Here is a 14,657-nt window from a genome sequence, read left to right as displayed (position 1 = left end):
CTTTTCATTTTGTCTATCTTTCTGTGACTATGGTTTTTGTTCTGTAGGCTGTAGGTTTGCTTCTTGCTTCTGCTGTCTGCCTTCTGATGGATGAGACTATCCAAGAGGCTTATGTAAGCTTCCTGATAGGAGGGACTGGAGGTGGGTAGAACTGGGTCTTGCTCTGGTGGGCTGAGCCTGTGCTCAGTAAAACTTTAATCCACTTGTCTGCTGATGGGTGGGGCTGTGTTCCCTCCCTGTTGTTTGGCCTGAGGTGACCCAGCACTGGAGCCTACAGGCTATATGGTGGGGCTAGTGGCAGCCTCTGGGAGGGCTCACACCAGTGGGTACTTCCCAGAACTGCTGCTGCCAGTGACCTTGTCCCTGTAGTGAGCCACAGCTGCCCACTGTCTCTGCAGGAGACCGTCCAACACTAGCAGGTAGGTTTGGTTCAGTCTCCTATGGGGTCACTGCTCCTTTAGCCAGGTCCTCATGCACACAAGACTTTGTGTGTGACCTCCAAGAGTGGAGTCTCTGTTTCCCCCAGTCCTTTGGAAGTCCTGAAATCAAATCCCACTGACCTTCAAAGTCAGATTGCCTGGGGATTCCTAGTCCCATTGCCAGACCCCCAGGCTCGGAAGCCTGACATTGGGCTCAGAACCTTCTCTCCAGTGGGAGAAATTTTGTGGTATAATTGTTCTCCAATTTGTGGATGATCGCCCACCTAGCAGGTATGGGATTTGATTTTATCGTGATTGTGCCCCTCCCACTGTCTCAGTGCAGCTTCTCCTTTGTCTTTGGATGTAGGGTATCTTTTTTGGTGGGTTCCAGCATCTTCCTGTCAATGCTGTTCAGCAGTTAGTTGTGATTTCGGTGCTTTTGCAAGAGGAGGTGAGCCCATGTCCTTCTACTCTACCATTTTGCACCAATCTATTTTTGTGGACTCTTTAGGATTTTCTATCTATAAGATCACATCACCTGTGAATAGGAATAGTTTCACTTTTTCCTTTCCAATTAAGATACCTTTTATTCTTTTTCTTGTCTAATTGCTGTAACTAGAACTTCCAGTACAATGTTAAATAGAAGTGATGAAAGTAGGCATTGTTATCTTGTTCCTGGCCTTACGTGGAAGGCTTTCAGTCTTTCATTCTTTTTTTAAAAATCTATTTATTTATTTATTTATTTTTGGCTGCATTGGGTCTTTGTTGCTGTGGGTGGGCTTTCTCTAGTTGCAGTGAGCTGGGGTTACTCTTCATTGCAGTAGGCAGGCTTCTCATTGCAGTGGCTTCTCTTGTTGTGGAGCACGGGCTCTAGGCATGCAGGCTTCAGTAGTTGTGGCACACGGGCTCAGTAGTTGTGGCTCACGGGCTCTAGAGCACAGGCTCAGTAGTTGTGGTGCACAGGCTTTGTTGTTCCACAGCATGTGGGATCTTCTGTGTCCCCTGCATTGGCAGGTGGATTCTTAACCACTGCACCACCAGGGAAGTCCCTTCCATTCTTGAATAGAATGTTAGATGTGGGTTTCTCAAATGCCCTTTATCAAGGTGAGGAATTTCCCTTCTACTTTTAGATTCTTATGTGTGAAACAGTGTTGGATTTTGTTAAGTGTTTTTTTCTGTATTAATTGAGATGATCATGTGTCTTTTTCCCTTAATTATATTAATGTAGCATATTGCATTGATTGATTTTCATATGTTGAATCACTCTTACATTCCTGAAATAAATTCCAATTAGTCTTGGTGTATAATCCTTTTACTATGCAGCTGGATCCAGTTTGTTAATATTTTGTTGAGGGTTTTTCCATCAATGCTTATAAGGGATAATGGTCCATAGTTTGTGTGTGCGTGCGTGTGTGTGTGTGTGTGTGTGTGTGTGTGTGTGTATGATATCTTTGGCTTTGGTAAAGGTAATGTCGGCCTCATAGGATGAATTAGAAAGTGTTTTCTCCCCTCCTTTTTTGGGGAAGTGTTTGAGAAATATTGACATTAATTATTCTTTAAATATTTGGTAGAATTCACCAGTGAAGCCATCTGGTCCTGGACTTTTCTTTGCCAGAAGGTTTTTGATTACTGATTCAATATCTTTACTTGTTAAAGATCCTCTTAGATTTTCTATTTCTTCTTAAGTCAGTCATGGTAATCTGTTTGTTTATAGAAATTTGTCTATTTCATCTAGGCTATCTAATTTGTTACCATACAGTTATTCATATTATTCTCTTATAATCGTTTTTATTTCTATAAGGTCTGCAGTAATGTCCACTCTTCCATTTCTAATTTTAGTAATTTGAGCCTTCTCTATTGTTCTCTCAATTAATCTAGCTAAAATTATGTCAATCTTCCTGATCTTTTCAAAGAACAAATTTTCCCTCTGAGCACTGTGTTCGCTGCACCCTGTAAGTTTTGGTATGTTGTATTTTCATTTTCACTTGTCTTACTCAAGATCCTGCCTTATATATCTCTTCCCTTCTCTATTAAATCTCTTGAGAAATCAGCCCCTACCCTCCTTCTGAACTTGTTTCATGCTGAGCTGAAACAACCCACTATATCTCTTTTTCCTATAGATAGGCCTAAGCCAGTCCTAGGCCTAAGCCATTCCCCTAGGTTAGATATCCCAAAGTTTCTCTGACTTTTCTCTTTTTCAGAATCAGTTCAGCCTTACCTGCTTTCTTTATTCCTTTGCATTTCTCAAAAATACTCCATGTTTCTTAATATATTCAAAAAAAAATCATTCAGATAATCATTCAAGACACTTTACATTCTGATCTCAACCTATTTAGTATTCCAAGATCCCTGGGCTAGATTCTGGGGGCATAAAGAGCTGACTGATACATTACTCATGTTTCCAGAGTGAGTGAAACATGTAAACAAACATACTCCAAATTTCTGCTGACTGAACATCCACACCAGGGGTTGGACCTCAGCACCACCCACATGCTCCAAGTGGCTCCCAGTGACTTATAAGGGATGCTTCCCATAGGCCCCCAAAGCAGCCTTCTGTTAAGGTCATGAGGCATCCTCCCAATTCTTAGTCTCTTCTGATTCTAGTCCTCCAAATCTGCAGCCAGCTGAACCACTTACAGAAGACCTCAATGCTCTGCAGAGAACGTGGATATCCATGCCAAGGATGCTGACCCAAGACATTCCCAAAGCATCAGTGCTGATCCCAGGCAGAGTAGAGAAAAAGGCGTTCTTGTGCCTTCTGGGCCACACCACGTCATCTGGGTCCCAAAGCAGCTCTCCTAGAGTCCAAAGTCTTTCAGAGGAGCCTTTGAGCTTTTTCAGTAACTTCTTACCTTCACCTTCCTTAAGCACAGTGGTTCTTATCTTCTTTTTTTTCTTAGACTTGCAGGGAATTACTTCTACCAACCCCTTCTCCTCCTTCTATAACTTTTCCTCTTCTCCAACCACAAACTCCTGTCTCCTCCCCTGTACCAAATGCAAACCCCACAAATATAAACAAAGGCAAACAGATATTTGAACTTATCCTTGAAGGATAAATAGGAGCTCACCAGATGGGAAAATGTGAGCAAGGTATTTCAGGCAAAGGGAACAATGGAGCAAAGAAAGAGCCGGGCATTCTTGAAATAATCAAGCAATGGAGAACTTCTTGTTTTTATTCAAAACCCAACTACAATGTTACCTTCTCTGCAAAGTGTTCCCTGACAACCCCCAACCCTTTCTACCCCATCATTTTCACTATTTGTGCTCCTATAGAGCAGTTATCTCTATCAATTCAACATTTATTGAGCTCAAAATTGTGCTAAATGCTAGGAATACAGAGATGATAAGCATAATCCCTACCTCAAGATTATGAAAAATAGAGGAAAAGAACATTTTAACTATATCTAAGAGAAAGAAACACTCGATATTGAGTGTGCAGGGTGCAATTAGTGGTGTGAGGGCAATGCAGAAGCAAACCCTATCCTAGGTCAACGCCTAACTCACCACACCATAGCTACATGTTTACCTGTCAGACTCCTCTACCAAACGGTGAGTCCAGAGAACAGATAATGTCTTATTCATTTCTATATTCAGTCTTCAGTCCAGAAACTGGTACATAAAATGAATCTAATAAGTATGGTCTGAATGCCATGATTTCTAAGGCTTTTACTCACTGAATTGGCATAAAGCTGAGCAAATAGTACAATGAATGGCCTGTTAAAAAAATGAATGATTTCAATCTATAACAACAAAGGAAACTTAAAGGTCTGTGCTAGAGAAGGAAGAACAGTTCTTGGAGAGTCTTTGGGCCACAGGGTATGCCGAGACCCGTTACAAAGAGAAACCGGTCCTAAACATCCTGGGCAGAGAACCTGCAAAACAAGGGATGGAGTTGTGCTCATTCACCCAGCAGTATTCATTGGGTGCCTACTCTGTGCCAAGCACTGTTCAAGAATGTCCAGCACCGTGAACAAGACAGAAAAAAATCCTTGCTTTCATGGAGCTTACATTCTTATAGAAGGGGAAAAGAACAAAAAAACAAATATGCAAATTACAGAGTATGGTAGAAAGTAAGTATTACAGAGAAAAACAAATTCAAAGGCAATGAGTACACAGGAGTGAGGGCTTGTGGTGAGGAAAGCGTGGTCACAGAAGGCCTCCTTGAGAGGGGATGTTTGCATTAAAGACCTTATGGAGACGAAAGAGTGAGCCATGTGGACACCTGGGGGAAGAGCATTCTAGGCAGAAGGAATTACAAGTGTACGACTCTGGCCTGTTCAAGGAATAACCAGGCCAGCATAGTGTGAGCAAAGGGAGTAAGGGGGAGAGTTATAGGAAATTAGGCTAAAAAGAGAAAAATGACCAGATCATTCTGGCCCTCATAGGCCATTGTAATTGTTTTGTTTTGTTTTTTCTTGTTGTTTTAACCTCTTTTACTGAAATATAGTATACAAAGAGAAAATTACAAATCCTAAGTGTCAGCTCAAGGAATAATCATAAAATGAATAAATCTGTGTATCCAGACACAGGTTAAGGAATGGCACATTATCAGCAGCCCAGAAAACCCCCTCTATGCTCCCTCCTATTTGCTATCCTTCCCTCCTCCTCAAAGGTAACCCTATCCTGACTTCTAAAGTAATAGATTTGTTTTGCCTGTTTTTTAACTTTAAATAAATGTAAGCATGCCACTGTATTCTATTTGTATCTGTATTTTCTTTTTTCACTCAAGATTTTGCTTGTGATATTCACCCATGTGATTCTGAGAGGGAAGAATGGTCAAATGACAAACAACAGCATGTTAAAGTGCTGATGGGAAAGATGTAGTAAAGAGGGGGAATTGGTGGCAGTGTTCATGTGATGGGCATGCATGTGACAATTTGAGAAAAAGAGAGGAAGTGTGAGGTCACCCAGGAGCTGAGTGCAAAGATCCTGAGACATTTCCTCACCTACTCAGATCCTCTCCTGAGAATTAAGAGATCTTGAGAAGGTTGAGGTTGTGGTAATGGTTACCTATTCATTGATTCACTCAAACATTTCCATATCCTACTTTGTGTTAGGCACAGTGCTGAGATATAAAGGTAATTAAGACATGGTCAGCTGGACAAACAAGTAAACAGAGGGCTAAAAAAATGGTATGATAAATGCTAGGAATTTGGCAAAAGATGGTAAAGAAACATCTTCTTTAAGAATGACTGTGACTATTTCACCTTTTTTGCTTGAACATTAATGGCTCTGAGAGAGGCTCATGAGAGTATAGTCATTGTATGTTACTTTGAGGTTAACTATTATTTTTATGCTTATCAGTTTTTATCTCCTCAACTACTAGACAATAATCTTTTGGGAGAATAAAAGATATCTTCTGGTATCATGGAAAGAGCACAAAGTAGTTAGAGTCAAAGGAGTTGGGTCTGAATCCTGACTCTGTTATTCCTTAGCTAGGTAACCCTGGGAAAACTAGGTAACCTCTCTGTGCCTCAGATCCTTTCTATAAATGGAGATGGTAATATTCATCCTACTGCCTCACAGAATTGTTGTCAGCGTCGAATGAAATAATGTATAAGAACTGTAAATTCCTATTACTAGTCCTCTAAATCTCACAAGCCTACTATGCTGAACACAGTAAGTATTTAATAAATGTCAAGCTTTGATTATATTTCATCAGCAAAGACTTGTGGGTTTTGAAGTCTGTGCCAGAGAGTTGATATAGTTGTCCCTCTCTATCTCATGCCCAGATAACTCAGAAGCTGGGATCAGATAGTGTGGCCATGACTCAGGAGTGACCAGCTAGTGTGGGAGGGTAGACTGGCCAGGATCATCTGGATCAACTACTCATTAAACAAGAGTGCCAGACATTTTGCTGGGGTGAAGCCTCTGTGATTGCCCATTTCAACACTCCTCCTAACCCTTTCCCTTTTCATCATATTTCTGGACTTCAGTATCAGAGAGCTCTAACTGACTGGCAGAGGATGGAGAAAGGGTGTGGGGAACAGGGGGAGGGCAGGGAGAGTTATAGCAGTTTTTTTTCTGTGTTCACAGGGAACACAGTTTCACAAACCAGCTCAACCCCATTGATTGTGAACGGGGTCCTGGGGGAGTCTGTAACACTTACCCTGAAGTTTCCTGTGGAAGAGGAGATCACGTCCATCACCTGGCTACATGAGGGAAAATCTGCCATCTTCATAGCGCCAAATGATGCACTAAACAGGGTGACTGACCCAAAGCGGAAAAATCGATTGAATGTCACCGAGTCCTATTCCTTGCAGCTCAGCAACCTGACGATGGCAGACTCAGGACTTTACAGAGCCCAGATAACCACAGTGACCTCTTCACTGTTTACCGATTATGATCTGAGGATCTTCAGTGAGTCAAATCATGGGGTTTAATTGTGTATGGACTGAAAAATAGTACATATTTCAAGTCTATGTGACTGCAAGTGTGCACTATAGCTTAGTGGTAAAAAGCATGGCATTTGGAGCTAGACTGAGGTCCAGCAACAAAACTATTCAATGGCATTGCACAGCAGTTAGTGACAGAGCTAAGATTAGAACCTAAATCTTGTGACTTCTAGACCCTGTACTAGGCTCCATTACACTTGTTGAGACAAGTTTCTTCTGCCACTATTTAGAAGACCAAGCACAACTTCTTCTGCAACAGCCACACTCCTGAGGCTGAATGCCAATGGCTTCTCAGGGCCTTTTGGAGTGCCTCTCCTTCAAAAGCACATACACAGAGAGATGTGTAAGCTACACCAACATGTTTTACAATTGTGCAAAGGTATTTTAAGGTATAAATTATATAGGTTTTCTTTTAAAAAACACTGGCCAATTGTTCTGTATGTACTAGGCTAGGGATGGCAAAGATTTGATCTTATGGGCCAATATCAATTAATTGGGAGTAACTTTCTAGGGTTCAGTGTTAAGAAAGATATCAGAGTCATGTTGTTTATTCACTGAGTCAACAATATTTGTTAATCAGGGATAATATACGAGACACTGTTTTAGGCCCTTGAAATACACCAGTGAACAAAACAAAGGTCCCTGCTCTCATGGAACTGACATTCTGAGTAGGGAATATGGGAGCAATAATAAATAGTACACATAATATATAAACAAATGACACAGTAAGCTGCGAGTGCTATGGAGAAAGAGAGATTAGAACAGAATAAGGAGCATCAGAAGTGCCAGAAAGCAGTGGTCAATTTTAAATGGAGTGATCATAATAGGCCTCATTGAGAAGATGACATTAGAGCCAAGACATGTTGGAGGTAAAAGAGTGAGCCATGCAGATATCTGGATGAAGAGCCATCCCACACAAGCACTCCCTGTGTCTGGCAGCTCAAGGAATATAAAGAAGGTCAAACATCAAGGAGCAGAGTAAGAGAGAGCAATAGGAAATGAGGTCAGTAAGGAAGTAGGGGGCCATATCTTCTAAGGCTATAAGAGCCATCACAAGGACTTTGGCTTCATTTTTGGGGGAACGGACAACAATTGGAGGGTTTTGCAGAGAAGTAATATAATTTAACTTACTTATTTAAAGGATCTCTTTGGACAAGTGTGGAAGCCACTGAACCAATTAGGAAGCCATTGCAACTATCTAAGCAAGAGGTAATACTGGCTTGGACCAGAGTGGTAGCAGTGGAGGTAGTGAGAAGTGGTTGGATTCTGGATATATTTTAGAGGTAAAGCCACCAGGATTTTGTGATGTGGGAGTATGAGAGGAAAAGATGAGTCAGGGATGACTCCAGGGCTTTTGGCTTGGATGACTGGAAGGATGCAGTTGTTGTCAACTAAGATGGGGAAAGTTGCAGATTGAGAAGGTTTTGGAGAGAAAAACAGGAGTCTTTTTGAACATGTTGAGTTGGAGATACACATTATATCCAGGTGGAAATGTCAAGTCAGTAGTTATATATTCATCAAGTGGAGAAAGATATCAAGATAGGTTTTTGAGGTCAGCAACAGACATTGGCTGAAGGAGATGTAATATTCATGCCAAATATTTGCCATTTCTGTGCTACATGCTGTCTCATTTAATCCTCATAATTACCCAAGAAGTAAGTATTATTGCCCAGTTTTATAGATGAGGAAACTTAGGCATGAAGAGACTAAAATTTGTCCATGTAGCCAGTAAATGACAAAGCCGTGATTCTAACCTAGGTCTTCCTAACTCTAAATCCAACATTCTTGCCATGACATGAAAATTCTGTTCCAGCAAGTTATGTTCCACCACCCCTACTCAGTTAGCTAAGCTTAAAGCATTACTTAATCTCTTCTAATCAGACAGTTGGAGTCATTCTGTTTCTATTGGGTCACCTTTATTTCAACCCTTGGGCGGAGTCTAGGTCAGAGGGCTTTTCTGTACTGCTTTCATGTCCCCATTGATTCACAGCCACTGACACCTTAGAGGTGATATTTTCTGGTCTCTGCTCTCGGATATTTCTGCAACATATGTAGTCCCAAATATATTGCACTTCTTTCTTCCCCAGAATTTCTTGCTTTCTCTCTGTTTCTTCACTTCTTCCTTTCCTAATTCTTTAATTCTCAACATTTCCCTTTCTGACTTGGTGACACTCTACATCAAGGTCTCTTTGTCATCATTTGAGCCAGCATCAGCTCCAGTGAGAACCAATATTCCCACAGATGTGGGAAATACAGTTCTCCAAGAGTGTTAAGCTTTTATCTTCCATCCCATCTAGGGAATTCTGACAATGGAGAAGTGTGCCTGGTCTTCTGGTTTTGGACCTGGCTGAGGTAGGGCTGGCCCTTAGTTTAGTCTCCAAATTATCTTTACATAAGGGGCAGTGAACAAGTGTTAGAAGGACCCCCAGGAAGAAACTGGAGCTCCAAAAATTAAAGTGATCAGCTTAAAATCACCTGACTAGTTGGCGACAACCCCAGTCTTTCCCTTCCCTCTCTCCCACTGCCTACTCTGTCTCATACTGATGTCCCTTATCATTTGGTCACCCCATACCTTGATGTCATCAATTAGGCAGTACATGCAGACTTATTTACAGAGTACACAGCTGTGTCAGGTGGAATACAGAAACATCGAGGTGAGAGATATTTTTCACAGAGGGCTGAGCCAAGACATTTGTCCTTAATCCAGGCCTCTTCTCTGCACACAGGACGACTGAGGAACTTACAAGTTGTCCCTCACACCAAATGGTCTAATAATAGGACCTGTGAGATCCTCCTGACCTGCTCTGTGGAGAATCCAAATGATAACATCTTATTCAGGTGGCAGGTCTCAGGAAACACACTTCAAAGTGAAGCAAACCTTACTATCTCCTGGGACCCCAAGAGTTTCAATGAAGAGACCTACACCTGCGTAGCTGAGAATGCTGTCAGCAATTCATCCTTCTCTGTCTCTGTCCAGAGTCTCTGCAAAAGTAAGTATGTCTCAGGTCTCTCTGAGAGCCTTGAGTGGCTGTGAGGTGTGGGGTGTCTCTTGTGCTCTTTATGATTCCTAAAACAGCAGCCCAGTAGGAGACAGCCAAGTGACACTGGGAAGGGACAGACATCCCCTGGGGCTCCATGCCTCTCACTCCCTCAGAGGTCTCTCCTTCCTCCCTCCCCCTCCACCAACTCTTTCTCCAGCCTACTCAGATCCCAAGAGCAAAGTCCTTGGGAAGGCAGGATTGCTTCCTCCCACTGGCTCTACCAGGCTCCACCATGCCCTGTCTGCCTAAATGGGACTCCCACTCCCAGAAAGCCTGCTCATACCCCCAGAGCCTCTGGGTATAGATGAACCCACCCAACTCCCAAAGATGGTCTAGAAGAGATGCAGTAGAGGCTCTAAAAAACCACTCTGGGCCTCACTCGATGTGTCTCAAGTGCAACTTCTTTTTTTTTCTTTTTAGGTGTTACTAATGAAAAAAATGAACACCTGGATACCATGTGGATTGTAGTGGCAGTTTCTTCAATATGTATAGTCGTGGTCATCATCGTGTTGTTATTTGTTTGGAGGAAAAAAATAGGTTTCCTTTCTTCCTACTTGTTTCTTCTCCAAGGTTCCAGAGACTTAGCATTTGGGGCCTCCAAAAGACTCTGTCTTGTAGAAGACAGATAAAGGGAGGGAGCATGCAAACCCTGGCTCAGCTGGTCCACTGGGACAACACCTGGGTTGTGAATACACATGTGCTAATCTCCTAGAAAAGTGTCTTACTGGAAAATGCAGGACCCTTTCGGGTCCCCTTCCACCACACCCTCTAGAGAGACACATCTAGGGGTAGGGGGTGGAAGGCTTCTCTCACTATAGTCACAGATTTCAACAGATTTCAATTAATTTTATTTTTCAGGTTTCTTTCAATTCTCTACTCAGCAAACCCAGTGTCCTGGTGAGCTTCCAGACTCTTAACTCCCAATCATAAAACAGATAGGAAGAACCAAGTGAAAAGGAAAGGAGGGCAGTCAGAGGGCTGTATAATGAGAGAGGAGGGAGTCAGAATGTCATTACTCAGATGGACCAGATAGTGCAAGGGGATAACACCTGGAACTGCACAAGTTTGTCCCCTGTGTGACTTACAGGGTCCCTTACAAGCATGCAAACCGGTCACTCATGCAATTTCTTGGGTAGGATTAGGGTCATTCCCCACTCTGCCAATGGAGAGACTAAGCGCCAGTGAAAGGACTCATGACCTGTCCATTATCAACAGGAGGTGCAGGGTAAAGACAGGATTACAGCATCAAATGCCCAAAGACAAATTGCCTGACCCCATCACTCTCTTCAGCCAGGGTTTGGGCATTGAGTGGACACAGTCAAAAGAGAAAGTATGATATAGAGACAGAAACACAGGCTCTGGACTCAGACTGGCATTGAGTCTTATTTCATGCGTGAGAGATACATGACTTCATGCATGGAGGACCTGGCATGAGGGTTGGAGCCAGAAGGCATGCATTCAAATTCTTGTCTGATCACTTCCTGTGTGAGTTTGCACCAAGTCTGTAAAACTTTCTGAGCCTCTAGTTCCTCATCTCTAATATAATCAAACCCATTCTAAGGAGCTCTGAAAAGTTTAATAGTATTATATATGTGAAATAATCTGGCTCCATTATGTTCACCAGTGAGGTTCTCTAGCTCCTGTGTAGGCAATGTTATTTGGTCCCAGAAGCTTCCCTTCCTGTGAAGCCAGAGGGAGACTCTGAGGCTTTAGGATAGCTCAAGACCATGTGCCCCTGAGGAGATGAGGTCAGAAATAGATCACATGGCTGAGAATGTTCTGGTTCAACCCAGAACTCCAAAGACTGTCAAAAATGAATGAACCCTAAGGAAGGGCCATGCTTTGAACAATTGCCTCTCTGGGGTCAGAGAATGGCCTGGGGTAGATGAGGTCCTGGGAGAGCAGACCAGAGTCCTTCAGCTACTGACTGTGCCTTCCTGTGTTAACAGCAGAGACTGTGAGGAACGTAGAGTATGCTTCCTTCTCTCCAGGGAGCACTGTGTATGCTCAGGTCACCCATTCAAAGAGGGTGAGTACTTTCAGGTTTATACTCCTTCATGGTCATTATTTTTACAGTCATTATACATGACATTGTCACCAAACTTTTCTAAATTCAAATGACATACACCATTGAGGAGAAGCAAAGGCAGCGACAAGAACTGCAGAGTTATGTGCGGGACCTTTCTAGACCTCAATGCTCACACCTCAGTAGAATGTTGACTCATACCCTGCTTTACATTGCTTAATCTAACTGCTTAATGCATCAGTGAGTCTTGTCCCTTCAGCTTAATTACAAGCTGCCTGGAAGTGAAAATTATGTCTTCCTCTCTCTTCCCCTATGTCTTAGCATGATGCTCAGTAAATACTTGCTGGATGGATCAGAGTTCATTTAAGCTTGAGAGCCCCCAGAGGGCATGATTCTGTATCAGGGGCTTTCTCATCCTGGATGTAGGGGAAATAGGGGACCTCAGAAGAGTCTCTCAAGAGGGAAGAGGGGCAAGAATTTGCAATCCCTCAACAGTAGAGGACACTAACGGCATGAGCAGTCCTCAATCGTCCCCTGCCCTCTAGCAACATAACAGGATGGCCTTGGTCAGGCATCAGGAACTCCTCACCATGCATCAGTAATTCCCCATCAACCGCAAAATAAAGCACCTGCAGGTGGTACATTTCTAAATAACACTACACATCCTGGGAGGCCATTTTCCATGTCTTCTGAAAAATAACCCAAGAGAGCCAGCATTCTTCAGTTGATGGAAACAATGGTCTGGCTAGAAATCTTGGATTCCACAAGCAAATCTCCCTTCACAAAGCCCCTCACAGGTATTTGCAAAGTAGACTCTGAAGCTAGCCAACAATAAGAAGTGCTCTCACTTCAGATATTTCAACTGCCTTTCCAATTTCCTCTTGAAGACAAGATGAATTACTCTCAACAAACAAAGAAACTCTCCGGCAAGTTTGTTAACTTTTGCTTAGCAAAACATGGTACTTTGGAGAGTTTCAGAGGTTTTGATAACACCCCAAATATGCCTTAGTTAATTTAAAATGCCAAAAACTATGAGGATGGGGGACTTCTGTTACTGCCACACTTTTTATTCCAAGCAGAGCCATTCTTAAGACAAGATATTCCTGCTCTACCAGTTCCCCATGCTTGAGGAGAACCCAAGTGACATGATGACCAGGCAAATAGAATCACAGGGGTAAAATGAAGCAGGCAATAACTCCAGTTATAGGTAGTAAAGATCTGAGACAAAAGATGTAATACAATAACCATCTGGTGTGTAGGTTAGTTCCTAAAAATAGAGGAAGGAGAGTAGAGTTGGATGCAGGACAAGAATGTTTTCTTTCCTTCACACCACTGCCAACAAGGTCACCCTTCTCTCTCTGGTTCTTGAGACCACCGGTTTGCTGGAGTGTTGTGCTTCTGTTTGGGGCTCAGGAAAGGTGACTAATCCTTCACAGTTTTAAGAGCTAGTGGTGCTTTGTTTCCAGCTTCTCTTGCTAGACACTCCCTAGCCTTCCTCCTAAAGAACTTTGACATTATCCCTCATTTGTCACACTGCTTTTCCCAAGAATATACAGTAAGTCCCTTACATACAAATGAGTTCCACTCCAAGAGCATGCTCGTAAGTCCAATTTGTTCTTAAGTCCAACAAAAGTAACCTAGATACCCAACTAACACCATCAGCTATATAGTACTGTACTGTACTGTAATAGGTTTATAATACTTTTCACAAAAATAATACATAAAAAACAAAAAAACAAAAAAAATAAAGAAAACATTTTTAATCTTACAGTACAATACCTTGAAAAGTACAGTAATACGGTACAAGAGCTGGCTTACAGGGGCTGGTATCGAGTGAACAGGCAAGAAGAGTTACTGACTGGCAGAGGAAGAGGACATGGGAGATGGCAGAGCTGAAGGATCTCCTGCAATAGGAGGTGGAGGGCAAGCTGCAATTTCACCCATGCCTGATGTTTATGTCACAGGTTCTGGTTCCTTGCTGCATTCAATTTTAACTATTCTCTTGAAAAAATGATCCTGTGATGTCTGGGTAGTAGCTTTTTTTTCTCACCATAAATGACACGGTAGCACTGGATTGCATTCTGAACGGCTGCAGCAACCTTCATGTACTGTTCTATATTTGCGTCCTGTGCCTCAAAAACTAACAGTGCCTCTTCAAATAAAGAAAATCCCCTTTCCATTTCCTGTATCGTGAATCTCTTCAGTTCTTCAATTACTTCTTCTTCCTCTTGTCTCTCTTCTTTCTTTGAGCCTCCAATTCTATCAGGTCTTCATTAGTAAGCTACACAAAGTAAGTACACAAAAGCTTGTGCACTTACTTTGTTGTCAAGTACACAACCACTTGACATGACAATGTACACCAGACACGTGAACTAACTTACATGATTGGACATGTGAACACACGTTCACATCTTTGAAATATCACAACTTGAAGTCTCATAAGTAGGGGACTTACTGTATCTGTGAATGAGTACATTTCTCTTTATGTGAGCCAAATTGGTATGATTGTGTTTTACAGGAAATGGAAATCCCAAAACCTGTGAAAAACAATGACTCCACCACAATTTACTCTGAAGTTCAACAGTCTCAAGAGGTAAGCCTATGATTGGCACATCTTTTTACATTCTTACCTCTCTTCTCAGACCTATGACTTTGCAAATATGGTAAAAGTAAAGGGGCCATTTTACAGATGCACAAATATCAGCAGGATACAGAAAGTCTCAGGACAGCTCCAAAACATATCCAAGAAGCTACCTTGTATTAGGATCACCACACA

The 14,657-nt window shown here is 42.3% G+C and overlaps 1 protein-coding gene across 1 annotated transcript in view; it reads left to right on the top strand.

Annotated features, from left to right (window-relative positions):
• Positions 1 to 14,657, top strand: part of SLAMF6 (SLAM family member 6) — a 29,165-nt gene that overhangs the window by 14,000 nt on the left and 508 nt on the right. Inside the window, exons 2-7 of the mRNA XM_027095273.1 lie at positions 6,456 to 6,779; positions 9,541 to 9,804; positions 10,276 to 10,392; positions 10,714 to 10,752; positions 11,805 to 11,884; positions 14,400 to 14,474. Coding sequence (XP_026951074.1) covers positions 6,456 to 6,779; positions 9,541 to 9,804; positions 10,276 to 10,392; positions 10,714 to 10,752; positions 11,805 to 11,884; positions 14,400 to 14,474 — 899 coding nt within the window. The remainder of the gene's footprint in view (positions 1 to 6,455; positions 6,780 to 9,540; positions 9,805 to 10,275; positions 10,393 to 10,713; positions 10,753 to 11,804; positions 11,885 to 14,399; positions 14,475 to 14,657) is intronic.

This window comes from Aethalodelphis obliquidens, unplaced genomic scaffold (assembly GCF_003676395.1).
Source record: "Aethalodelphis obliquidens isolate GAN/ISIS:26980383/991018 unplaced genomic scaffold, ASM367639v1 scaffold90, whole genome shotgun sequence".
NCBI classification, from domain to species: domain Eukaryota; kingdom Metazoa; phylum Chordata; class Mammalia; order Artiodactyla; family Delphinidae; genus Aethalodelphis; species Aethalodelphis obliquidens.
This window is presented reverse-complemented; position numbering and strand designations above follow the sequence as displayed.